This window comes from Crotalus tigris, unplaced genomic scaffold (genome assembly GCF_016545835.1).
Source record: "Crotalus tigris isolate CLP2741 ecotype Arizona unplaced genomic scaffold, ASM1654583v1 scf7180000017733.2605024, whole genome shotgun sequence".
Lineage (NCBI taxonomy): Eukaryota > Metazoa > Chordata > Lepidosauria > Squamata > Viperidae > Crotalus > Crotalus tigris.
The window spans coordinates 13340-41243 of NW_024096600.1; the positions used below are offsets into that span (position 1 = coordinate 13340).

Sequence of the window (27904 nt, forward strand, 5' to 3'; positions counted from 1 at the left end):
GAGGAAAATTCCACTTAGGGTTAGGGCTAGGTTACTATGAATCTGGAAAGCAAAATGGACATTGCCAACAAACTCGGAGTGCTTGGGCATGGTTAGGAGGGGACTGGCTTTTGTAGGCTGCCCTATGTATGTTTCCTGGTAAAATACATGGGAGAATCCCATTGGAGGAAAATTCCACTTAGGGTTATTGTTAGGTCACCATGAACCCGGAGAGCAAAATGGACGTTGCCAACAAACCCGGAGTGCTTGGGTATGGTTAGGAGGGCACTGGCTTTTCTAGGCTGCCCTATCCATGTTTCCAGGGAAAATTCATGGGAAAATCCCATTGGAGGAAAATTCCACTTAGGGTTAGGGTTATGTCACTATGAACTGATACAGCAAAATGGACATTGCCAACAAACCTGGAGTGCTTGGGTATGGTTAGGAGGGCACTGGCTTTTCTAGGCTGCCCTATCCATGTTTCCTGGGAAAATTCATGGGAAAATCCCATTGGAGGAAAATTCCACTTAGGGTTAGGGTTAGGTCACCATGAACTGGGAGAGTGAATTAGATTTCAGGAACAAACTCAGAGTGTTTGGGTATAGTTAGGAGAGCACTGGTTTTTCTAGGCTGCCCTATCTAGGTTTCATGGGAAAATTCATGGGAAAATCCCATTGGAGGAAAATTCCACTTAGGGTTATTGTTAGGTCACCATGAACCTGGAGAGCAAAATGGACGTTGCCAACAAACCCGGAGTGCTTGGGTATGGTTAGGAGGGCACTGGCTTTTCTAGACTGCCCTATCCATGTTTCCTGGGAAAATTCATGGGAAAATCCCATTGGAGGAAAATTCCACTTAGGGTTAGTATTATGTCACTATGAACTGATACAGCAAAATGGACATTGCCAACAAACCTGGAGTGCTTGGGTATGGTTAGGAGGGCACTGGCTTTTCTAGGCTGCCCTATCCATGTTTCCTGGGAAAATTCATGGGAAAATCCCATTGGAGGAAAATTCCACTTAGGGTTAGGGTTGGGTCACCATGAACTGGGAGAGCAAATTAGATTTCAGGAACAAACTCATAGTGTTTGGGTATAGTTAGGAGAGCACTGTTTTTTCTAGGCTGCCCTATCTAGGTTTCCTGGGAAAATTCATGAGAAAATCCCATTGGAGGAAAATTCCACTTAGGGTTATTGTTAGGTCACCATGAACCCGGAGAGCAAAATGGACGTTGCCAACAAACCCGGAGTGCTTGGGTATGGTTAGGAGGGAACTGGCTTTTCTAGGCTGCCCTATCCATGTTTCCAGGGAAAATTCATGGGAAAATCCCATTGGAGGAAAATTCCACTTAGGGTTAGGGATAGGTCACCATGAACTCAGAGAGCAAAATGAACATCGCCAACAAACTCGGAGTGCTTGGGTATGGTTAGGAGGGGACTGGCTTTTCTAGGCTGCCCTATCCATGTTTCCTGGTAAAATTCATGGGAAAATCCCATTGGAGGAAAATTCCACTTAGGGTTAGGGTTATGTCACTATGAACTGATACAGCAAAATGGACATTGCCACCAAACCTGGAGTGCTTGGGTATGGTTAGGAGGCGACTGGCTTTTCTAGGCTGCCCTATCCATGTTTCCTGGGAAAATTCATGGGAAAATCCCATTGGAGGAAAATTCCACTTAGGGTTAGGGCTAGGTCACCATGAACTCGGAGAGCAAATTAGATTTCGGGAACAAACTCAGAGTGTTTGGGTATAGTTAGGAGGGCACTGGTTTTTCTAGGCTGCCCTATCTATGTTTCCTGGGAAAATTCATGGGAAAATCCCATTGGAGGAAAATTCCACTTAGGGTTAGGGTTAGGTTACTATGAATCTGGAAAGCAAAATGGACATTGCCAACAAACTCGGAGTGCTTGGGCATGGTTAGGAGGGGACTGGCTTTTGTAGGCTGCCCTATCTATGTTTCCTGGTAAAATACATGGGAGAATCCCATTGGAGGAAAATTCCACTTAGGGTTATTGTTAGGTCACCATGAACCCGGAGAGCAAAATGGACGTTGCCAACAAACCCGGAGTGCTTGGGTATGGTTAGGAGGGCACTGGCTTTTCTAGGCTGCCCTATCCATGTTTCCAGGGAAAATTCATGGGAAAATCCCATTGGAGGAAAATTCCACTTAGGGTTAGGGTTAGGCCACCATGAACTCAGAGAGCAAAATGAACATCGCCAAAAAACTCGGAGTGCTTGGGTATGGTTAGGAGGGGACTGGCTTTTCTAGGCTGCCCTATCCATGTTTCCTGGTAAAATACATGGGAGAATCCCATTGGAGGAAAATTCCACTTAGGGTTAGGGTTATGTCACTATGAACTTATACAGCAAAATGGACATTGCCAACAAACCTGGAGTGCTTGGGTATCGTTAGGAGGGCACTGGCTTTTTGTAGGCTGCCCTATGTACTTTTTCTTGTAAAATACATGGGAAAATCCCATTGGAGGAAAATTCCACTTAGGGTTAGGGTTAGGTTACTATGAACTTGGAAAGCAAAATGGACACCACCAACAAACTCAGAGTGCTTGGGTATGGTTAGGAGGCAACTGGCTTTTCTAGGCTGCCCTATGTACTTTTTCTTGTAAAATACATGGGAAAATCCCATTGGAGGAAAATTCCAGTTAGGATTAGAGTTAGGTCACCATGAACTCAGAGAGCAAAATGAACATTGCCAACAAACCCAGAGTGCTTGAGTATAGTTAGGAGCGCACTGGCTTTTGTAGGCTGCCCTATCTATGTTTCCTGGTAAAATACATGGGAGAATCCCATTGGAGGAAAATTCCACTTAGGGCTAGGGTTAGGTCACCATGAACTCGGAGAGCAAAATGGACGTTGCCAACAAACTCGGAGTGCTTGGGTATGGTTAGGAGAGGACTGGAGTTTGTAGGCTGCCCTATCTATGTTTCCTGGTAAAATACATGGGATAATCTCATTGGAGGAAAATTCCATTTAGGGTTAGGGTTAGGTCACCATGAACTCGGAGAGCAAAGTGGACATCGCCAACAAACCCGGAGTGCTTGGGTATGGTTAGGAGGGCACTGGCTTTTCTAGGCTGCCTATCCATGTTTCCTGGGAAAATTCATGGGAAAATCCCGTTGGAGGAAAATTCCACTTAGGGTTAGGTAACTATGAACTTGGATAGCAAAATGGACACCACCAACAAATAGAGTGCTTGGGTATGGTTAGGAGGCGACTGGCTTTTCTAGGCTGCCCTATGTACTTTTTCTTGTAAAATACATGGGAAAATCCCATTGGAGGAAAATTCCACTTAGGGTTAGGGTTAGGTCACCATGAACCCGGAGAGCAAAATGGACATTGCGAACAAACTCAGAGTGCTTGAGTATGGTTAGGAGGGCACTGAGTTTTCTAGGTAGCCCTATCTATGTGTTCTGGTAAAATATATGGGAAAATCCCATTGAAGGAAAATTCCACTTAGGGTTAGGGTTAGGTCACCATGAACCCGGAGAGGAAAATGGACATCGCGAAGAAACATAGAGTGCTTGGGTAAAGTTAGCAGGGCACTGACCTTTCTAGCTTGTCCTATCTGAAAGAATTCCTGAAGCCATAGAGTTTCCCATACTTTATTTAAACAGGTATTTCTTGACTTAGAATTGCCTTAGTGACAATTCAGAGTTGCAACAGTGCACCCAAAAGGCATTTACAACATGGTTCCAAAATTCTGATGACTGTCCACTCCCTTTTGGTCATATAACTGCATTTTGAGCACTTGGAAACAGTTATGGCCATTTGCAGTGTCCTGCACTCACATGACCGTGATTTTCCATCTTTTTGCTGAAAACCGGCATTTGCTTCCAGGTTTTGGCTAAACTGCCCCATAGCTTTTGCTTCATGACTGTGGATTTGCTTAATGACTGCCGCAAAAAAAAAGATCATAAATTTGGTTTAGTTACGTGGCGGATGTGCTTTTCAACCATCATAACTTACAAGTATAATGGACGGGCTCCATTATTATAAGTTGAGGACTACCTGTATATTTATCATAGTGATTCATTAATAAAGCAGGATCAGTTATACAAAGGATAAAACAGTGAAGGAAGGCCATTTGCAACAAAGTAGGCAAACTGCCTGAAGAACTCTCTTGTTGAAATCTGTTTGGTTACGTTAAGATACAGGATTGCAGAATTTCTAAAATTTTGAATTTTACTCCAAACAAGATACTTTACCTGTCTCAACTGAGAAAGAACAGTTCTCACTGACTCCAGTAGTAGATGCAGATTCTCCTTCAGAGCAGCATAATTCTCCGTTTTGTTTCTGACATGTGTAGAAGTCTACACAAGGAAAAACAAAATTCTTAGGCTTTTAAAAAAGAAAATGTGCAGTTGACTTGGGCAATTGGCTTGGGCAATAGTTAGGAAATATGCATAGGTGTTGTTGAATGTGCAGTTGACTTGGGCAATAGTTAGGAAATATGCATAGGTGTTGTTGAATGTGCAGTTGACTTGGGCAATAGTTAGGAAATATGCATAGGTGTTGTTGAATGTGCAGTTGACTTGGGCAATAGTTAGGAAATATGCATAGGTGTTGTTGAATGTGCAGTTGACTTGGGCAATAGTTAGGAAATATGCATAGGTGTTGTTGAATGTGCAGTTGACTTGGGCAATAGTTAGGAAATATGCATAGGTCAAAATACATTCAAAATCATCAGTAAATACATACATTCATTCTCATACATCATTCTCTTTGTCATCCCTGGCTAGTCTTTCTCCATACTGAGAATTGCTAGAAATTGTATTGAACTCCCACACAGCAAGACTGTGAAACCCATCATGCAGCAGATGTGGTTAAAACATAATGATTCACATCTCTTCACTGCTGGCTGGAGATGTAGAGCAGTATGGATTCAATGGGGGAAAGGTGTTTCAGAGCATATAGGAGTGCTCGGGCAGCTCCTGTTGCAAATTCTTCAAGCAGCTGTGCATTTTCCCTGAGGTTGCACAGATGGCTATCATGGCTTGGTACGTGATCCAGGTAAAATCTGGGTTAAACAGTTGCAAACAGATGCTACAAGTCCTTTGAAGCCCTTTCCTCTTTTGGGTCAGGCCTTCCATAGCCCAAATCTGGAAGGCCATCTTAACCCTAAGTCTGCCCTGTGTCTCTTCGATCAGCATAATGTACTCAGTCTCAATTTTGAGATGTCCATTCCTAGTTGCATCTCTATTCCTCACTTTAATCTGAAGGACTCTACCTCATCTCACAGGTAGCAAGACAAGGTACTTGTGTCCCCATTACAAATCAGCAAATTAGAGACCTTAGTCTTTCCTCTTTCAACAAATGGTAAGAACCACAAGCAAGTCAGGTTTGCCTGTTCCTAAAACTAAGTTACAGATGTTCATTGTACCTCTTTCCAAGGGAGAATCTGTTTCAGAATGAGAGACAGTGGGGGAAGGTTTATAATGTTGATTCACTTCCCTTTCGGGTTCTTCTACTTGATGTTGAAATTGCTGGTTTAGAACCTCATAATTCATCCCTGCGATCCCAGATCGGTTCATACACATGAGTGACACACCCGAGAACAATATGCTGATCGTTACGATTACTGCAGTAGTAATCACCTGTCCAAAAGAGAAACCGAAAGGAGGAAGTTAGGCAGAAGTTAAACGATTATCATTATGATTCATTGCACAGTCAACCAGATGTTTAAACTGGATTTGGAATTTTTATCCACCTATCAAGTCCTTCCCACAGACCTGGGATAGGCAGATGTTTATGTTTAATGGTGGTAAAAGTATCGTTGCAGGATATAAGCAGTTCCGAGTGAAGCTGCCTTTTGCAATTGACTGATGGGGAATTTGTCAATGCCGAAGGTGTTCAAGTGGTGCTCCAGTTGTTTTGGGATTACACTCAAAGTACCCATGACTATTGTTACTACCTTTGCTTTCTTTTGCTGCAGTCTAAGAGAAGCCAGACTCTTAGAGTTCTTCAAATTTTGGGCAGTAGGTATATAGTCAATTAATTTAATGCCCCCCCTTTCCAAAGCTACTTCTCTTTATCAAATAATGAGCTTTTGAAAGCTCATTAAGCACTGATCAACAAGTGGTAATAAAAGACTTTCCCTACCTGATGTTTACCATAAAAAAATGCTGAGTCAATTTCACCAGTGTGTTTTCCAGCTATCAGAAGAATTCCAACAATAACTACTGGGATGCTGCAAAATGTAAAATACAATATAAATCATACATAGAATTAGTTTGTGACATCCTATAAATTTTCTTAGAGATGAACTTTTGCAAACTTACCCCCAGCCAGCTATAGTAATAATTCCAACAGGAATCTTTAGGGTTTCCCTTCGTTTCAAAAGGAGAAGAGAAAGGGCTAAAAGGCCTGTTGAAAACAAGGAGCACATCTCAGTCTTATTCTTTTCAGGAAACGATATTTCCCCCACGAAAAGAGGATAGCCCTCCCTCCCCTTCTCTGTCCTGTACTCAGAGGCAGCCACACAACAAGCCTGCTGAAACTTATAAGCAATAAAATTAGCTTGTGGGAACATAAGAACATGTCTATCATGCAAATCAAAAGCAATATTTCATTATAGGGATGTCACAATCGGTATGCCCGTATGTCATGACAAGAGTCAATCACTATGAACGGAAGAACAATTGGGAGAATTCTATTTTAAATGGAAAATAATTTCTAGGATCAATGTGATATGTAATGTTAATTTCTGCAATCATATCTGTGTAGCTCTTGCAAGTGTTCTAATCAAGTAAACATTTATTCCGAATTGCAAAATATAGAGTATGGGGAAATAAGTAACAACTGTTTTCAGACTTTGGGGAAATACTGACCACAACTTTGCTTATTAGAGCTGACATGAGGTTTGGGGTTGCAGGTTTGAGCTCTAAGTAACATACAAGATAAAATTGCTTTTTAAATGCATATCCGATCACCAGCCAGCTGGTTGTGAACGTTACAAAAGACAGGCTGTACTGAAGGAAATGGGCCCATGGGAAATCTATAACTCTGATCATATTCATTTCCAGTCCTTTTATCAACTGGAAGTTACTCCCAAGGTGATTCCTTCTATTAGGATGGTTAAATGTTTCATTTCTTCTCCATGACACCTGCCTTCCCTTGATCATCACTTAAGTCCCATTCCCTCAGTGCAAAGGGGGACATCCCTGATCAACTAGGATTGTGGGTTATACTTATCCAAGCATAATCCTTCAAGCAAATTTTTATACTACATCCAATGGACTTCTAATCATGTAGTGGCAACCTCCTTGATTTTTCCCCCCCTCCTGCACTTCTGTAAAGGAACGAACAGGAACAGTTACCAAGACAAGACTCAGATAAAAGAAACCCAAGTCCGGAACAGAACTACAGTCTAAGACAGCCTCTCAGACAAGACTTTCACTAGTTTTTACAAAAATAAAGAGATGGAGCCAAAGGGCATTTATACTTCCAAGATTCTGTTACTATTACTCAATAATAAAAGTAGTGTTAGCCTGCGTGGACTTTGGTTTCCTAGTGTGGTCTACCATGAAGGATTAAAAAAAGTATCTCACGGTCCAATAATCTATTTGCAGACTTTCATGGGAGATTTTAGGAATGGACATGAAGGTTGAAGCTGACTCAATAGTGGCTGTTTAATTGGTAAAGAGACTAACTGGATGTAAACTGGTATTAAAGCTTATGCTTCAGGTACATCGTATAATCTCTAAGCATTGTCCCTTTAGCATTACATCATGGGTGTCAAATTCGATCATGTCACGTGATGTATCGTGACTTTTTTGCCTTTGCGGAGCCAGGGTGGGCATGGCTTGCATGCGACGCATCCGGCCCGTGGGCTGCCAGTTTGATACTCCTGCATTACACTATCAAAGAAAACATATATTGTTTTATAGGCCAGAAATGACTTTCTACTTACCTGTCCACAGAAAAGAACTATACAGGGAACAGTACAGGACAACGAACACAAGAATCTGCACAAAGATGCTTTTGTTCTCAATAGTGAAATTCCACATTACCATTCCAATACAGGCTACACACTAAAAAAAATCAAAGCAGTTATGTTTAGTGTATATTTTATGACTGAGATGTAACCAAAGAAATCCTAATTAAAATCTCTTGTACAGTAAAATGACTAACTCTGCAAGATTTTAGAAGAGGCAGAGCATGACAAACCTTTCAAACAGCATGGCATCATCTACTGCAGGCAGACCCTTGTCAAATCTTATCATTGTCAATCATTTGAAAGCCCTCTGGTTTTCAGGAAAAAAATATTGATATTGTTCAAAATTGAAGCGAGAATAAAGCCCACTTTATTTAAATGAAATAAAGCCAATAAAGATTTCATTCTTTCTTCTTATTATTTTTTTTAAAAAATATAGGGATTCCACAGATACTTTCTCACAATGCTGCATGTGTTTTGGAGTCTTCAGTTTCCATATCAGCATTGTATTGTATAACTTGCTTCTCTATTTTGAAAAAACAATAGTCCATACTGTTAAAAACAAAACTCCTTTCTCAATTAGCACTAAAATACCAAAAAAGAAAAAGCTTAAATTTTTAGACATGAAAATGTTGCATTTTCAGTCAAGGATAACTGGCAGTAATACGAAAAAAGCAAAGTACAGTGAACACAATCTAATTGGAATGGACATTCCCCATTGGCTCTTTTGTGCTGCATCAGGTTTTTCCTGATTTGATTCTCCAACTGCAGTCTGTAACCTATGCTTTGTAAGGAACACTCTGTGTGCAGGGGGTGGGGGTAGGGAATTTCCATTAATCTAGACCAGGCATGTCAAACTCGTGACATCACGTATCGCAACTTTTTCCCCATTGCCGGCAATGGGGTGAGCGCGGTTTCAGTATGATGCATCTGGCCCATGGGCCAGCAGTTTGACATGCCTGATCTAGACTCTGAACTTACATTACAGGAGAGTCATTATCAGGTACCGGTATTATACTTATATGTAGCTTTATTCACAATGTTTCTATAGCAGCTTTTTTTAAAAAAACACCAAAGTGGTGTCACACATTCTTCCATCATGCACCCAATATAAAACACATATAATTCAAAGGCAATAACAAAGTCAAAACCTGCTTGAGCGGAGTTCTTGCATTATATACCTTCTGTTAAAAAAAAAAAAAAGAATACCGTCTGCAAACTACAAAACAACCATTCCTGGAAAAAAATGTTTATAGAGATATAATTCTCATTTCACTGACCTGAGCAATGAGTAAGTTAGTTGTAAGCATATGGGGAAGCTGCTTGTATTTTTTACTCAAAAGAATAACCCCGAGGGACCAGATCTGAAACACAGAGCGAACATAATGTGAGGCTTTCACTTCTCCGAAATAATGATAAAATATTCCACTCAGATTTTTATTTCAATGACATTCAAATAGTTTGTACAATTACTGCTAAGGGACTTTCCTTGCCATTACTGATATTTCCATAATGAGCTCTGGTAGCCTTAAAACAGCTGAAAATCAGTCTCCTCTTTATGTTGGCATTCTCATTTTTTCTAAGCTAGCTAATTATCAAACTCTTTTAAAATGAAGACTCTCTACTACCTCCAGAGTTTCACAGCCCTAGCCCTTCATCTCTGTGAGAACACTTCCACTAGCCCAGGGGTAGACAACCTTGGCTCTTTTATGACTCGTGGACTTTAACTTCCAGAATTCCTGAGCCAGCCATGCTGAGGAGAAATGGAGAGGTTTCCATGCTGAGCCATGTTGGCTCAGGAATTCTGGGAGTTGAAGTCCACGAGTCATAAAAGAGCTGAGGTTTGCCTACTCCTGTACTAGCCTGATAAAGAGGTCAAGGTTTTAAAATTCACTCCCAGACAATAATCTTCACCCCCAGACTAAAAACCCTAAGAGGAAAAAAGAAGTAAGGAAGCAGAGTACAATAAACAGTGACTTCTCTATCTTCCCTTAGCCAAATAAGCTTCTTACTTAATAATCTGGACATGTTTGTTTTTTACCCATTTGTGAAATAGCAAACAACTTGTTCTTTAGCAAGACAAGGGTCTGTTTAACTGGCAAAGGATCTGAGTGGAACTGACCTTATTCTATTACAAAACACAAGATTCCCCCCCCCCCCAAAAGAAAAGGAAGTCTGGAATCTTGCAGACTCATTTGTTGAGCTGTTGGTCACATTATACAGAAGACCAGAACATTTGTGGGTGCACAAGATGGGCTTCTTGAAAAAAGTAGCTGAACAGAAAAGGAAAAAAAAAACACCTCCATTTTCTCTTTTTAAGCTTCTGCTTTTGTTGGCTTCTAGCCAAGATGCCTTGTCACATTCAATAATGAGGTTTTTTTTCTTTCTCAATAAAGACCAGGATGATACATAACAGAAATGCGTCATGAATGGTATGACGATTATAAAAAAAAAACCAAAATGTAATAATTTATCATCACAATTAGTTTTCTTGGTATTCTTTAAAGTCTTATATTTTACTTATTTCACTGACTTATATTTCATTTCACAAGGAGTTCAAGACAATATATACTGCATTCCCTGCTGTTCCCCCCACCCCAACAATAATCCTGTGAAGTAGCTCAGCCTGAATGAGAGAGAACGATTGGTTCAAAGTCAACCAATGAGCTTCTGAGGCCAAAGGTTGACAGAATCCGAATCTCCCTTCTCCTTTTCTGACACATTAATCCTCATATCTGTAAAGAAATATATTTGTGCCCTTTGGAAAGAAGAGGGAGAGGGGAAAATGTTTGCAAAGTAGAAAGTGTTAGAAAGAGATTCAGAACAGTTGCAGCTTCATTTTATTGCTCTGAAAAAAAGGACCATGAAGGTTTTGGACAGGCTTGCAAGATTCTGTGAATGTATCCTATAAGCCAGCGGTTCTCAACCTATGGGTCACGACCCCATTTGGGGTCGATCGACCATTTCTCGGGGGTCGCCAAAGAAGGCGATCCGCCATTTTCCCCTCTCAGGGGGCGCCACCGCGCATGGGGGCCGCGCATGGGGGCCGCGCATGCGCGCCGCGCATGGGGGCCGCGCATGCACGCCGCGCCGCGCGTGCACGGCACGTTTGTGTGACGGGGGTCGCCGTCACACAAACGTTGAGAACCACTGCTATAAGCGATAAGATTTGATTCTTGCCATGACTGTTCTTTGACCTGGCTAACTTAAAGGGCTGACAACATAATTGGGATAGATAGTTCCTATTATTCTGCTTCTCTTCAGGCAACAGACTAAAATAGAAACCAGTGACACAATTCTGTTACTGTACGTATTTACAAATAATTTAATCCAAACTGCATCTCTGATGCACAATGAATCAATTTGCTCCATTTATGCCCAGGATATGTCCAAATTATCCCCAGTTTAAGAACTACTGCTATAGAACGTATTTTAAATAGGACTATTAACACCAATTCTTTCTTTCTTTTCCTCCGCATCTTTTGAACACAAAACAGCACAGTTCCGATTAACATGATACTCACCAACGAGACCAGACTAACAATGCTGATATCAAAGCTAACGTTCTGAATTGCTGCTGCCAGTCTGTCTGCATCCATAGAGGGAATGGTCAATAGCCACGCCGAAACATACATGATGGGGGCAGACACAAAAGTACTGACCACCATTCCAGAAGTTATCTGCAATCACAAATCAAAGTAACTGCACATTTCCATATTTTTTTTTACATGCCCAACAAAGGAGTCTATTTTCTGTAAATCTGTTTATTCTCTGTACCAGCTTCCTTCTTTGGGAGTTACTACAGAGGTAAGCATGTTAGCCTGAAAAATAAAACCAATATTGCACAGGTTGATTACAAAGGCATTTTTATTCTCCCATTTATTTCACTGGGATAGTATCTTTACAGGTAGTTCTTGACTTACAATCACAACTGGGATTAGAATTTCCATTGCCAAGTTAGGCAGTTAAATGAGTTTACCCAATTTTATGACATTTTCACCATAGTTGTTAAGTGACTCCCTATGGTTCTTAAGTGACTCACAGTCATTAAGCGAATCCAACTTCCCTCATTGACTTTGCTTGTCACAAGCCAGCTGCAAGTGCAAGGACCAATAAGTCCCTTTTTTTAGTAGTGTTGCAACTTCAGTCACTAAACAAATGATTGTAAATTGAAAATTACCTATATATGTACTTCCTTTTGCATGTATACTACTTCCCCTTACTCTAGTATTTAACAGAGAAAGTATAGATGCCCCTGTAATCTTGAGGAATGATTACCATTACTTATTTCTTTTCCTGGTCTAAAAAGCTACTGAAATATTTAAGCAAAGCTTGTGCCATCTGAAACAGAGATTTCTGGAGGCTTCTGCCATTTAAAAATTATGCTGGCATATTTTTCACTGGCTGTCAAGATTAAGAATTACAGCCTTTAATAGCTATGCATTATTTCAGGGACCCACAGAAATTCTGCAGCTAAGAAAAGCAACAATGACATTAGTATTAACACTGTCACCGAACAATTTATGGCCAGGAAATATATATATATTGTTCATAACAAAGTGCTAATAACCTGATCATCTCAAATGAAAACATTCCACTCTGGGAGATTTATCAGAGGATTCTTTTTTTTAAAAAATGCTTGCTTTGAAATCTTCTGAGGTCAAAATCTGAAGGTTGTCCATAATGTCTTACATTACATCTGCTTAAACAGGTGTTGTCGCAGTGTAATAACAGCCAGAGAACACAGGGATGGGAATGCATAAAGCAATAGCAGCCTATTCCAATGGCAATTTTCTTCTTCACAAATAAACTCAGAAGTTGTAATTGAATAATAAGGAATGCTATATCATGAGTCCTCCTCCTTTTTCTCTCTCCAAAGGAAAATCCAATAAATCCAATAGACAAAGGCTCTGGTTATTTTTTAAATTGTTCCTATTTAAGTACCTTTTGTCTCCAGAGTTAAATGTTTTAATATGAATCAACTCATGAGTCTGAGTCAGGTTTCACTGAAGCAAAATTAACTGCAATGGAAGTTAAATGGAAAAATGCAAATTTAGATTGAAAGGTATCAACTTTAATGCTACTTAATGTCAGGCTATACAGTTTTTCCCCTAGACTTCCGAAAATAATCAGTTTTTACCCATCCAGAAAATTAATTCCAAAAATGAACTTCAAAACAGATGCATGCAGCTTCTGAAATATTCATCAACATATTTAATTATTTTCTAAATAATTAAGATTGCTATAATTTTTTCTCAACTTGAAGAAGCCAGTAAAACTTGCACAAAGAAATGATAGGTAGTGAACTTATAACTGCAACTGGGACCAACCGGATTTCTGATTGTAAGTCATTCTGGTTGGGAGTCATCCACATGACCAGACCCAATTTTATGACTTTTTTTTGGTGCAGTCATTAAGCCAACGCTACAGTCATGTGAATCTATTCCTCCAAATGGATATTTTTTTGCTAGAAACCGGCAAAAAAGTCATGAATTGCAGTCACATAACCATAGAATGCTGCAACCGGTCATAAACGTGAGCCAGCTGCCAAGCACTTCAAATATAGACATGTCACTACAGGGCATGATATTGGTGTGGCATGACTTTTTACAACAATCAGAAGTTCTCTATGACTTGTAAACCACCTGTTCTGGGCTCATTTTAATTTCGAACAGTTGTTAAGCAACCAGTCATATGTTAAGGGCTACCTCTAATTATGTAGAAAAAAATATTTAAGAGACATACAACTTCTACTTCCATGTTAAACTGTGTTGCAAATATAGCCACACCCGGAGCTGTTGGAAAGACTCCATAGAGAAATGCATAGTTGGATAAACTGGTATGGTTGACCAAAGTCTGGCTCTTGTCTAACAACTCCACCATTTCCCGGCATAGAAGGGGCATCAACAACCTAGAATAAAGACAGAAAAACAAAACAAAAACAAATTATTATGAAAAATTTAGGGCCCTAAATTAAAAAGTATTTTTTCAGTGAAACTTTTCTTTGTGTAGGTCAACATATGGACTTAATTCTAAATGTAATACAGGCCTTCCTTGACTTACAACCATTCATTTAGTGACTGTTGGAAGTTACAACAGCACTGAAAAAACTGACATATGACTGTTTTCCACACTTACGACTATTACAAAATCCTCATGGTCATGGCAACTGGCATGGATCTACAATAATGGCCAAAATTGTGGAAACCTTTTGGGGAAAGTGTACAGTAGAAATGCCATCTTTGGTTAAGTTTCCACCAATTTTTCTTCTAATTTCTTTATAACTGTAGCCTTGTTCACTTAATAATTCTATTTTACATCGCTTTTTGGGCAACCAGTCAACTCTTTGTACCATTACATTAATTTTATTACATTTTACAAGCTCACTAAATGAAAGAACACAAAAAAACCCAATCAACTTGATAGCGATCACATAACACACTGACAAATGTCCTCCTCTCAGCTTCAATGCATGACATCAATAACTGAATCCTACTGTGATCTGATTGGCTCATTGCCAAAACAAGATGACACCTGATTGGCTTTCTAAACACTCATGTTCATTGGCTACAATCAGATGAAGGAAAGCTACCTGATATCAACCTAAGCAAGTTGTGCTTCCTTCTTCTGGTTATTTGGCTACAACTTTTCATAGAATACAGTACAGATAATTGAACAAACTTTGTTGCATTACATTCTTGGTTAAAATATCTTTCCATTGATATATAATTTTATGGTACTACTCCAAAAACAGTGGTGTTATTAGCCATCAGATCTCAAAAATACACTTTTCCTAAAAGGTTTCCAAAATTTTGGCCACCGCTGTATGACAACTGCATTCTGGGGTAATGTGATCTCTTTTTGCGACATTCTGACAACCAAAGTCAACAGGGAAGCCAGATTTATTTAACAACCATGTTACTAACATAACAACTACAGCGATTAATTTAACAACTGTGGCAAGAAATATTGTAAAATGGGGCAAAACTCACTTAACTGACTTGCTTAGCCACAGAAATTTTGGGCTCAACCGTGGTCACAAATCAAGAGCTACCTTTATTTTAAGGAGTACTGGTTTTGTAGCATTCATATTTGCAATCCAAGCACAAAGCATTGGAAGATTCTTACCATCTAATAATTTTACATTTCTATCATGTAATCATAATAAAAAGGGCAAGCAATTTTTCATAATCTGAAATAAAATGGATCAGTCCACTTGTTGGAAACTATTTTTTTAGTTCATGGCAAAATATTTAAGATTTAATCCCAAAGCACAAAGAAACATAAGGAAGGAAACTTACAGTTTAGCCGTGATGAGAAGAATTAGTGCAACAAATGTACCCCTCGTCAGTTTTTTTATTTGGCCAACCATGGTGAGACCCAGGTAAAAAAGGGCCGAGCCAGAAAATGAATTGGCAAGACTATCAAGGAAGTTTTCCAAATATATAGGAATCTTTTGTTTAAGGATGTAATTGGAGGCAATTCCTATGAAGACCATAAACACAATTGGATTCTGCAGCACGTGAAGAAGCCCAAGTCCTACGATTTTCATTTTGCTATGAGAGAGATTCCGATTGTCTTTTGATTTCTGGATTTCACAGAAGATAAACCCCAAGGGGTTTAGCATCATAAGCGATATTGGTGCAACCAGGTAAATGTACTGGAGATACTCAGGATATGTATTTTGATACAAAGCTTCAACTAAAGAAAAAAGAAAAAGATTGTGGAAAGCAGTTAATTATACTGGATATACCTTTATTCTCACATTTTTAACTGCCGTGCATAGAGTAGATCAGTGGTTCTCAACCTGTGGGTCGGGACCCCATTTGGGGTCGAACGACCATTTCACGGGGGTCGCCAAACAACGCAGTCCGTCATTTTTCCCCCTTTTCCTTAGCTGTGCTACTCCCTTTTATTCTATTGGCTTTTGAAAGCCAATAGAATAGACTCTCTTGAATAGAGTCTAATTCTATTGGCTTTCAAAAGCCAATCGGAATTGTCCAGGCTGTCTCTGCCCTGCTGAGCCCACCAAAAGTCCCATTCTGCAAACGGTGCTGCACCAGTTGAGCAGTCCTCGACTTACGACCGGTTGAGTGGTCCTCGACTTACGACCGGTTGGGGGGTCGCGGCATTAAAAAGGTTGAGAACCACTGGACTAGATGGAATTATTATTGCAACACTTAAGTTATTTCACCCATAGCAGCTTCCTTACTTAAAGTAATACACCAGAGCTTCATATATATCCAAAGTACACTCACTTATCAATTTTCTTTTTAAATCATCAAATTTCAGTTATTACTCTTAATGATTTGCACCACTACCAGATGTTTCTTTTGGGACAAATGGATAAGCAATTAGAAAAAAGTCATGGAACTTAGTTTTTATATATGACAACTGCAGCAAGATTTTTATAAGTTCAAAAGTGGAAAGATTTGATGCTACATACAATGAAGAAATAGTTGTGGAAGATGATGAAATTGGTGGAGATGGTTAAATTAACCTGTTTGATTAGAGAGAAAACAACATCTACATTTATGGCTGATTGGAAACCCCTAGTAGACTTTTTGCATGAAATGGAAAAAAATGCAGTTATGATTTATGCATTGATGATTAGGAAAAAAACTGGAGAGGAGAGACAGGGTTTTTTTGTAATCATAGAGCAGACATGTCAAACACAAGGCCCGGGGGCTGGATGCGGCCCGCAAAGTGGTTTCATGTGGTCCGCGAAGCCATCCTGGAAACAGTGAGGGAACGGCCCCCACTGCCTTGGCCCTGGCCCAGGCCAGCCAGGAGCCAATGTACAATTTTGGCACTTGTCCTAGTGGACCATGCCTTGGCACTTGCCCTGGTCCCACCCCCTTCTGCCAGAGACCCTCAGATCTGTCCCACTCCTGCCGAGGCTTCCACAGGCACCCTTGACACGAATGATATAGAACTGGCCACACCCACCCAGTAGGCCACACCCACTCCATCCATGCCCACCCAGTAGGCTGCACCCACCCTGGCCACACCCAACTGGCCCCCCAAGGGCAACCGCAATGCTGATGCGGCCCTCAGTGAAATTAAGTTTGAACCCCTGTTGTAAAGTAAAAAAAGGTTGTAATTGTACATGTATTTGAAATCAGAATTTATTTCTATTCTTCCTTTTGCTTTACTTTTTTCTTTTTGTTCTTTATTTCTTTTTCTCTATATTAGTTATTGTGTTAATTTTTATGGTTCTTTGTGAAACTTTTAATAAAATTTATTTTAAAAACCCAAGTTCCTTGTGCTAGCTAAAGCTGATGAAAATTACAAGTAGCCCATGACTTACAACAGTTACTTAGCGAGAGTTTGAAGTTAGACTAAACCTATCAAGGGGCTACTTATGACCCAGATTCAAAGTTCTGACAGTTGGTCCTCGCATCACTCATGTGGCTGAACTTCAGGTGTTTGGCAACCAGGCTGCATTTATGATTGTTCGTACTGTCTAGCATTCACTTCCAGTTTTGGGCAAAACTACATGCATAGTGAACCACTGGTTCACTTAGTGACTGCAGATTTGCTTATTGACTGTAGCAGCCGTTTAATAACCACATCACTTAATGACCACCAAAAAAGGTCATAAAATCAAATTGATTATGTGATCAGTGAGTTTTATAACTGTCACGACTGTCAATCAAAGACTACTTGTATAACCCAGTGCACTTGGCAGGCAAAACTATTGCCATGACAATTCAAGAAAAAATATTGCTCCGCCAATAATTGAAAAATCTTATTTGCTGAGGAAAGACATGGTCCTACCTAAGTGTTTTAAAAGCCTTTGACAATATTGAATGGCCTTTGAATTTTAAAATCAGATTTGGACTTGTTTTGAGAACAGTTATATAACTCCATCTACTTAGAAACTTTGTAGGCGAGCTTGAAATGTGATACAACATTTTGACTATTATCTAATTAAAATAATCACCATTTCCAAAACAACACATACATTGAGATGCTGAATGTGCTTAAACATCTAGATAAGAGTCTTGCCTGGACAGGATTTACACATGGGAAATTGCTAAAGTGTCTGACATTTTTAAAATGCAAAATCTTTCATACTTGAAGTTGTTTTGTGGAGATTGAAATTGATTATTCTATATTTAGTTGAAGTGTTCCAATGATACACTATTCTGAAAGAATTTCAATCTTAAAATAATTATTTCAAATTCAAAACAGCATTTTTTGAATCTGAAGCAAGCAGTTTGAGTGTTAAATGGGTTTTTTGAGCTCAGTACACTTCTGGAATATCAGAAAAATTCCAGAATATTTCTAATAAGGTCAGAGTACAGCCCAAAACACAAAATGGAGTATTTTGCACACTGTTACAACAGTATCCCCTGCGGAAGGGATGGAATTCCAGCTTTTATCAGTTGGGCATTCTGTTCCAGAATCTCTTTTTCAGAAGGTAGGAGGACATTTTGAACAATGGAGAGAAGCAACAGGATATACTTACAACATCATTATCTTGCCTTTGTTTATAGATAATTGAAGGTGGCAAATATACCCAATACTCCTGCCTCCTCCTATTTTCCCCACAATAATGCTCTGATGTAGATTGGGCTGAGAGAAAGGGACTGGCTCAGTCACCCAGCTACTTTTGTGACTAAGTGAAGCCTAGAAATCACAGACTCCAAACTGGCCTTCAATTGCATATTTTATTGGCAAGATTAATTATTGCCCTGCCAATAATTGAAAAATTGTATTTGCTGAGGAAAGATATGGTCCTACTTAAGTGTTTTAAAAAAGCCTTTGACAGTATTGAATGACCTTTGAATTTTAAAATCAAATTTGGACTTGTTCTGAGAACAGTTATATAACTTCATCTACTGACAACCTTTGTAGGCAAGCTTGAAATCTGATATGACATTCCATTAACGATAATCTTGTTTTATAACCCTGCTCTTTCTCTTAATGAAATGGCCTTTGTATCATCTTACAGCCAGTGATAAACAGACTGGTTAAATCTTGCATATCCAATCACAGAGCAGCTGACACAGAATCACCATCATCAAAACACACTTCCCAGCCAGGAAAACAATGATGTAGATAAGTTCCTGGCTTTTAAATTTGTAACATTGTCTTTCATCTTTAAGTCTAACAAGTAAATATTTAATTAAATATCAATTTGGCCATCTTCCCTAATGTCCTGACCACTGAATGCTTTCAACTCAAATGTCTATTAGTCCTCTTGGCCATGCTGATAGAGATGATAGGATATGTATCCCAAATCTCTCAAGAATGTCTCTCTGTCCTTGATGCTTGCTCCTGTATGCCTTCAAACACCTCCTCTGAAGACCATTACATAGCCACAATTAAGGTTTGTGTGTTGGGAGGAAAATTGAGTGGGAGCAACATTATTACCCTCTCACTAGTTCTTCATATCTATAAAGTCATAAAGTATTTGTATTTCTTCTTAAAACATATGTTGCATTTGATTGCAATTAGTTACTAGATTGCTAGATATATTAGTCTATTTTTTTAAAAAAGAACATTTAACTATATATGTATAAATTAAAATAAATTGTAGCACATTTCCCAAACTTTCTCACAATAATCCTTCCTAAACAAATACAATTATAGTAGCACAATAGGCTACCACAGTGGTGGCCAATCTATGGCATGGGTGCCAGAGGTGGCACTCAGACCCCTCTCTGTGGGCAGTCCTAGGCCTTCAGCTGGATTTTATAAAACCTTTTCGCTTTAGGCATCCACCACTGTGTGCAAAAAAAAAAAAAAAGGTTCAGTCAATTTCAACTTCTCGCAAACATAACTTGCAAAGTTGGAACTGATTGAACTTTTTAGTCCCACACAGTCTGCCGTTACTACCGCAGCCATGCCCAGCCAATGGGCCACACCCACCCGGCACTCAACGATGCATAAGTGGGTTTTGGGTTGCAGTTTGGGCACTCAGTCTCTAAAAGGTTCGCTATCACTGGGCTACTATATGGCTTGTATGTATTCATCTGAAAAATGCATAGGGCATGGCTTCATCCAATGATCTTAACTTGTCAGGTTTTATTTGAGAGAAAGAATCTTCTAAAATATTGTGTAAGTAGGGCTATAAAAATCAAAAGTAGCATGTTACAACCGTTCCTGAAAACTAACTGATAAATATTAAAGCTTTTTGGCTATCACTATATTATACCACTGATTTGCTGACAATTTACAATCACAAAGAAAAGATATCACATAATCTGCATACAGAAAAAATGCATAGAACAAACATTACAGGAGCTTTACATATCATTTTTGTATAGTATCTAGCCTGCAAAACTAACACATCCAACTGACTTCAACAGGTCTACTTTAAGTACTGCTGCTACGTTCAGTCTATTAAAATCCAAACCAAGACTTAGTAGCAAGTTACTAGTTTTCTATATTTCCTTATTAGCCCCCCAGTGACTACCAAGATTTTTGCTGCATAGATAAATAGTAGTTCTATTTTAAGCTGAACTAAATCAAAATAGATGTCATAATTTACAGTGAAGGGTCTGCCTGCATTTTCAAAGATATGTTTAAAAACTTCTATGGGAACTTTGACATAAGAGGATTATGGAACAGAAAGGACAAATATTTCCATTCTATAGAAAAACCAATTATATCAAATTTCCTGTTTCATCACACTATTAAATAATTGCATCTTACATGATAAAAATATCCCCAAACTTCTTTCTATTTACAGTTTCTTTAGTCAGCATATTTAGAATGACACATATATATATACTACTTAGGATTTAATGCTGCTTAAAGGGCAGAGCTATATTCCATTCTTTTAAGTACCTTTTAATGATAGGGACCATAAACCACCTGAATTGGGTTTACCAATATTTGCTTGTGTATTACACCAGAGCTTTCAAGCTTTCCTTCCCAGCTAAGGATTCAAACTATTATTTTCTTATAAATGACATCAGCATAAGGCAACATTAGCTGTTGTTGTTGTTGTTAATTGCGAAGTCGTGTCTGACCCATCGCGACCCCATGGACAATGTTCCTCCAGGTCTTCCTGTCCTCTACCATCTTCTGGAGTCCATTTAAGTTCACACTTACTGCTTCAGTGACTCCATCCAGCCATCTCATTCTCTGTCGTCCCCTTCTTCTATTGCCCTCAATCTTTCCCAGCATTAGGCCCTTCTCCAGTGAGTCCTTCCTTCTCATTAGGGGGCCAAAGTATTTGAGTTTCAACTTCAGGATCTGGCCTTCTAAAGAGCAGTCGGGGTTGATCTCTTCTAGGACTGACCGGTTTGAAAGCCTTGCAGTCCAAGGGACTCGCAGGAGTCTTCTCCAGCACCATAGTTCAAAGGCCTCAATTCTTTTGCGCTCAGCCTTTCTTATGGTCCAACTTTCACAGCCATACATTGCAACTGGGAACACCATGGCCTGGACTATACGCACTTTTGTTGGCAGGGTGATGTCTCTGCTTTTTAGAATGCTGTCTAGATTTGCCATAGCTTTCCTCCCCAGGAGCAAGCATCTTTTAATTTCTTGGCTGCAGTCCCCATCTGAGGTGATCTTGGAGCTCAGAAAAATAAAATCTGTCACTACCTCCATTTCTTCCCCATCTATTTGCCAGGAATTAAGAGGGCCGGATGCCATGATTTTGGTTTTCTTAATGTTGAGTTTCAAGCCAACTTTTGCACTCTCCTTCTTCACCCGCATCAAGAGGCTCTTTAGTTCCTCTTCACTTTCTGCCATTAGCATGATATCATCTGCATATCTTAGGTTGTTGATATTTCTCCCGGCAATCTTAATTCCAACTTTTGTTTCATCTAACCCTGCCTTTCTCATGATGTGCTCTGCATATAAATTAAATAGGCAGGGCGACAGTATACAGCCTTGCCGGACTCCTTTTCCAATTTTGAACCAATCAGTGGTTCCGTGTCCGGTTCTCACTGTTGCTTCTTGACCCGCATATAGGTTTCTCAAGAGACAAATAAGATGGTCTGGTATTCCCATCTCTTTAAGAACTTGCCACAATTTGTTAGCTAACTGTATATAAATGCAGGCTCTGTATATAAATACATTAGCTAACTGTATATAAATGCAGGCTCTGTGAATCAGTGTGTAGCTTCAAGAACAGGCAATATAAAAAAAGTTGATCCAAATTTAATGCCTAATGTGCCACTCCCTACAAATGATGAAACTATTGCACCTGTGCACAGAGAGTAAATTTATATATCATGTTAATCTGTTCTTTATCCAATAATGGTTCATTAAATAAAGCATAATGTTTAGCTTCACCAGATATGCTGAGTCACAAGACTATGGCTAACAATTCATAATGACTGATTCCACATCAAATACAGTACAATATCTACAACTTCTTACAATGAGATTTTGGAGTTTGGGTGCAGTTTAATATATGAAATGTTTGTCTTGAGGCTTTCGCAGACTAAAAAGGTACTTACTGTACCTTTAAAAAAACCCATCTTTGCAATATCAGGCCAATATATTTTTCCTTTTGGAGAGCAAATGTATACTTTTTTCTCAAAAATTAAAACACTGCACTACAGGAACAAAAAAAAATGACTGGTTTCAAAGAAGCTCTTATCTAGGCAGAAAGTTATACATTGTTGATAAAGTGACTAATTTATGTCTTGTATCAAAACTGCATATACACAAACCCACACCCTGCCCAAATATGTGTTTTGGAAATGGATGTTATGCATGCCAATTCTAAAGCACTATGGAAAAAATACAAAATAATTACATAAAACGATTCTTACCTATAGGATATCCCAGTGCAAAGTCGTTGCTCTGAGTAGCAAAAATAGGAAAGAGTCCAGCTTTGCTAAATCGTTTTTCAGGGGTGACTATCAACAATGTTAATGCACAGACTAAGAAGAATACAGATGCTTTGGCAATCAGGATGCTGTACAGAAAGGACCAATTCACATTGGAAAAATTCAGCAAGACCATATTTTTGAAGAGCAAAGCTGGGAGTGCAAAGCGGGAGACAAAATTTCCTAATCCTTTGGCCTGAGTTGATGTAATTATATTAACTCTTCCAGCTATATATCCACAAAGGATAATGCCAAAGCATTGTAACAAAGCTGGAAAAAGCTTACTTATTGACATTGAAGGAGAATTATTGCTTAAATTCAGCTGATCCTCAAACTTGTCAGATATAAGACCAGACATATTAGTTGAAGAAAAAATATTCTTTGTGTTGATGTGAGTAAAAACATCCATATTTATTCGTCCCTTCTGAAAATTTTAAAAGTAGTGTCCGATCTGTAAAAGAAGAAAGGCAATGTTTCTTGATCATTCGGAGCTGATATTGCATTCTGTATTTTTGTCTAGTGCACTTCCAACATGTCAAACCAAAAGCCATTTTCATATTACGTTGAATATTTATCATAGAGACAGAATATTGACTCTATTGAAAAAATAAATAAATCAGGTGACGTCAGGGTAATGGTGGACAGGAACTGAACATTGCTTGTAGATAAACTAGTATGATTAATTTACTTCTGGGTAGACCTGCCAACCTAGTAATTCAAAAGCATGCAAATGCAAATAGATAAATAGGTACTACTTCGATGGGAAGGTAACAACACTCCATGCATCTTTGGCATGTAGTCATGCCACATGACCATGGAAGCATCTTCTGACAACATTGGCTTGGCTAGGAAATGGCAATAAGCACTGCCTCCCTAGAGTCAGACACAACTGGACAATGGAAATGTTTACCTTTATATTTACCTTTACTAGATCCGAATTTCTCTTTATAAAAAAACTAAAAATTCTTACAGAAAAATGTGTTGGCTGTAACAAGTGGGAATTAGAACAGAGTTAAATTTATAAAGAAATTATATTATAAAATTATAAAGAAATTACTTAAAAATAAAAAGAAATTACTGGTCTAGAAACCAGGAGATTGTGAGTCTTCATTGACAAAAAAACCAAAAGGCAGAATAAAAATCTAAGAAAAAGAACTGGGATTCTATTCATTGAGCAGTGTGCCCATATTGTTTGGACTAGTGATGTAGTAGCCCAGAATAATTGTGATCATGTCTGCTTCCCTTGTTTAGGATGACTATTACAGTTAGGAATCCAATGAATTTAGGTTTTAACTTAGGTAGTCACTGAAATATACTTGCAGGTATGAAATCTAAGTATACTTTCCTCTCACAAATAGAAAACTCAAAGATAGCTTTGTCAAAGAAATATACCGACTGAAATTGCAAAGAAAAATCTCTGCAACAGGAAGTAACATTGTTAAAACGTGTATTCTTACAATCATCTGGGGACATGAGAGTTTTTTAAAAATAAAACACAAGAGACAGCTAATTTTTGAACTTCCTGTTTTTGAAAACCAATTAAACCATCTGCTATCTGATTTTCTATACTGAGGCCTGAACAAAAAAATTCTACCTCAATGGAAAAAAAGGAAAAAAAATACAAATATAATTTTGAAGATACTTCAATTTTACTTCACTTAAAAGTTTTACCACCAGGCAATGAAGGTATTACAATTACTTAATCCGCCAAACAATATTGCAATTATTTTATTGGGTAATTTACAAGGGAAAAGAAGTAATTGCAATAGGATGTCATTTTGTCCCAGTTGATCAGTGTTGAGTTTAAGAAAGAGATTATGAAAGCAAGAGAGAAGGGGGGGGGAGGAGGGCAAAAATGGGTGACAATTGAAAAAAAATACATCCATTTTAATTAAAATCCTGAATTTCTTCTAATATTTACGCCACGTATAAAAACACAAATTACACAATGCCAATGTATCAGGGGAGCAGCTCTATGCAGTGATTACAGGCAGTGGACTAGGACCTGGAAGACTGTGGGCACAAAACCGACTGGTTGACTTTGGGCCACTCACATTCAGCCTTAGGACAAAGATACTGGCAAAGCTACTTCCAAAAACGATGCCAAGAAAACTGCAGAGTCTTCTAATCTAAAGGCTTATTTTCTGGGATTCTAATGGCTCATCCAGCGGCCACTATAAGTAATACCCGCGTTTCGACTTTCTGAACGTTTGGATGGAAGCGTTAAGCTAATTAGGCAACGAAATCGCTACAGTTCTACTGATTGTAAGAAACGCATCCAACCCAGGGTTAGGTCTTTACAACAGAGAGGACCCCACACACACACACACACACACCTCCTCATCCACGCTCACACGCCCGCGCCGGAGCTGCAAGAGAAGCTCTCGTCTCAGCCGATGGGCCCACCCCGCAGCCAATAGGATCGCGTTTACGAGGAACGGGAAAGGACTGGTGGCGAGTTTGAGTCGATTTGCACCCAGAACGAAGAGCGGCGGCTAAACCTACAGCAGAGGCGCGGGCGAGAGGGCAAGGCTCCCACAGAGCGCCAAGCAGATTCACCCCCTTCCCCTGCTCCTGGCTGTCACTGGGCACAACAGAGGCCCCACGGAGGAGACTCCTTACAAGGGCAACAACCTCCGAAATATCCCCCCACACACACACAGTCAGCGCTTTAGCTCCAGGAATGCCACAAGCCCTCCTTCTGGCTAAAGCCCAGTCCGTGGCTAGCAGCCCAAGCGTGGCCCTGAGGGAGAAGGCTGGAAGCCCCTCTTTACCCACTGCGTCGCCTTGGAAGCCGGCTATTCCTTCCCTCCCGCGCCCTCTCAATTCCCAGTTCCCCGCACAGCAAGCAGCTGCTCGGTTTCCGAGGTGAGCCAACCCAGCGAGGCGAGCTGGAGCCTGCTGTGGCTACCACCCCCGGCCGCCCGGCCGCCCGCGCGCGCGCCTCCTGCAGCTGTTCGCGGGGAAAGGGCGCCTCTGCCTCCATTACCTGCCCTCGCCCTACGGGGGCTGCAACACCGAGAGCAAAAGAAGACCAGGCATCTCCGGCCCTGCCAGGGACCTGTCGTCTTGACCGGAGCACCTCGCGTGGGGCTGAACCCGGCTGCGTGTGAGCTCACCGCAGAGGCGGGTCCAGCTGACAGAGCCCGCCCCGCCTCTGGGTCTAGCCAAGATGGCGATGAGGTCGTGGGGTTGCTGCACCAGAAGAGGAGAAGCATGAAATCCCAGCGGCTGATTGCACTGGCTCCGTTTACTCAAGCTTAGCTCTCCTCCGCATCGCCTCCTTTTTGTAAAGAGCCCGTGGCCGTAGACCTGTGCCGCGGGCGTTTACTCGGAAGTAATTCCTACGCGCCCGAATGGGGCTCTCTGCCTATGACGCGCGCACAGGGTTGCAACCTTCTGAGGTAGCCCTGCTGCATTTGAACTGGTGTATGTCGCTGCGTTAATCTGTTGAGGCTGGATTCTTAGGCTCTATTAGCCTAGATTCTGATTATTTTTTGTTTTCCAATATCCAGCGGTCCCTTCATTTTTTAAATTGTTATTATTTTTTGTATAACTGGTTGTCCTGATAGCCAGACAGGGCTTTTCCCTACTGCTGAGTTGAAGCACTCTTCCACCAGCCTTGAGTGTGTACAAAACTATAGAGGCAGCCAATTCCTGGCTTATTTTTATTGCCTCTGGAAAGTCAAAGTAACCACCTGACTTCCCTGTAAGGCAGAGGTGATAACAGTTTTGACACACCTGGAAGCTGCCCTTGGTGCAGCAATAAAGGGGAAATGTTAACTGGCTAAGCCTCTCTTAGTTGTGAGGAAGCAATCAGATGAAAGCAGAAGAAAAAGGCATTGGCAAGGTAGATTTATGTTAGTGGTAAAATGAAAATGCTGTGGCCAAGTCAGCTGCCTTCTTTTTAAACTTTCATGTCAAGAAAAAACGGGAATACAAAAAGAATACAACAAAGGCAAGCTTTTTAAATGTGAAACTACTTTCTCATTGAAAAAAGTTTTTTTCCTGCACTCTATGCTCAATAAATCCATTAGTTTTTGTGTGTTTTGATAAAACACAAATATTTGGAATATTATTTAGAATTACAGCCACATCTTTAAATTATATCTCCCTAAAACAAATTCATGAATGTAGAACCAAGATGAAATAATTGCAGGATTGTAAAAGTTCTCTCCAACATTTTATACTTATGACATAATGAAGTTGAAAACCATCCTTTTTAAACATTCTCTAGCACAGTGATGGCGAACCTTTTAGAGACCGAGTGCCCAAAAACTGGCCCCGCCCCGCTCCACCTCCTGCCCCGCCCCCACTCTGCCCCCCCATCCCTCACCCCGTCTGCCCACAGGACCACTCACCGTCTCCAGGGCCCGCCACAGATCGTCCAGGCAGCCCAGCAGCGCTATGGCGGCCACACCCTCTGCCTGCGCCCTGCAGTATCAACTGCATGATGGGGTGTGAGTGCAGAGTCTTGTCTACACTGCCTGACTGCCATGTCCTTGGCTGTGCTGCTCCGTGTGGGCCACTCTCGGGGGCAACTCTCCTTCAGGGGGGCTGCTGGAGAGGAGGGGGTTGCGGGGGGAGGCGAGGCTGGGGCAATGGCACATGTGCCCACAGAGAGGGCTCCAAGTGCTGCCTCTGGCACCTGTGCCATAGGTTCGCCACCACTGCTGTAGCATATCCAATAAATATGAAAAGTCATTTATGGAATTAATTTCATGTTAGGATTGTAACAGTGAATATACCCAAGGACTATTGATTAACCACTGATTTGTTAATATGGGGTATTTGAACACTTCATTCCAAAGTTCTTGCTAATAACTAATATCCACTTTAACGCTCTCCTCATATCTATTTTGGCAGCATAATATGTGCTTATCTTTTTCAGTCAGCCAACGCTGCCCTCTAGCAGTTTTCCAAAAGGCCGCTTTCTCTGAAAAAATAAGAACACATCTCACATATTTCAGTTTGAAATAAGCAAACCAGCATAAAATTGAACAACAGTTACCTCCTGGCTTAATCAGAATCCCCCCCCCCGCTATTTCAATATATAAATTATCCTATATGTGTCAGCTTATCAATGCAGTAATGCCTTGTTTCATTATCCAAAAACTTAAGTTCCTCGTTAACATCAATGTTTTAAAGCTTAATTTTAAAATTCTTCCCCATT

The 27904-nt window shown here is 40.1% G+C and overlaps 1 protein-coding gene across 2 annotated transcripts; it reads right to left on the reverse strand.

Annotated features, from left to right (window-relative positions):
• Positions 1-3583: 3583 nt before the first annotated feature.
• GPR155 (G protein-coupled receptor 155) lies at positions 3584-26008 on the reverse strand. 2 transcript variants are annotated; one of them, XM_039339299.1, is made up of 12 exons: positions 25721-26008; positions 22675-23182; positions 15232-15631; positions 13676-13841; positions 11455-11610; positions 9211-9294; positions 7907-8027; positions 6276-6360; positions 6097-6184; positions 5378-5591; positions 4203-4307; positions 3584-3890 (listed from the first exon to the last, which is right to left on the reverse strand). In XM_039339299.1, the coding sequence occupies exons 2-12, from the start codon at positions 23138-23140 to the stop codon at positions 3646-3648; spliced, it is 2130 nt and encodes a 709-aa protein (XP_039195233.1). In that variant the 5' UTR covers positions 23141-23182; positions 25721-26008; the 3' UTR covers positions 3584-3645. The 2 variants fall into 2 exon arrangements, with proteins under 2 accessions (XP_039195233.1, XP_039195234.1); XM_039339300.1 differs by lacking the exon at positions 22675-23182.
• Positions 26009-27904: the final 1896 nt, after the last annotated feature.

Excerpts from the sequence above, each read along its gene's own strand:
- GPR155 (XM_039339299.1), bottom strand. The coding sequence starts at position 23,140 with ATGGATGTTTTTACTCACATCAACACAAAGAATATTTTTTCTTCAACT. Across the intron at positions 9,295-11,454 it reads TTGTTAGTCTGGTCTCGTTG|ATCTGGTCCCTCGGGGTTAT; the intron begins GTGAGTATCATG and ends TCTGTGTTTCAG. Across the intron at positions 5,592-6,096 it reads TTTTTTATGGTAAACATCAG|GTGATTACTACTGCAGTAAT; the intron begins GTAGGGAAAGTC and ends TCTTTTGGACAG.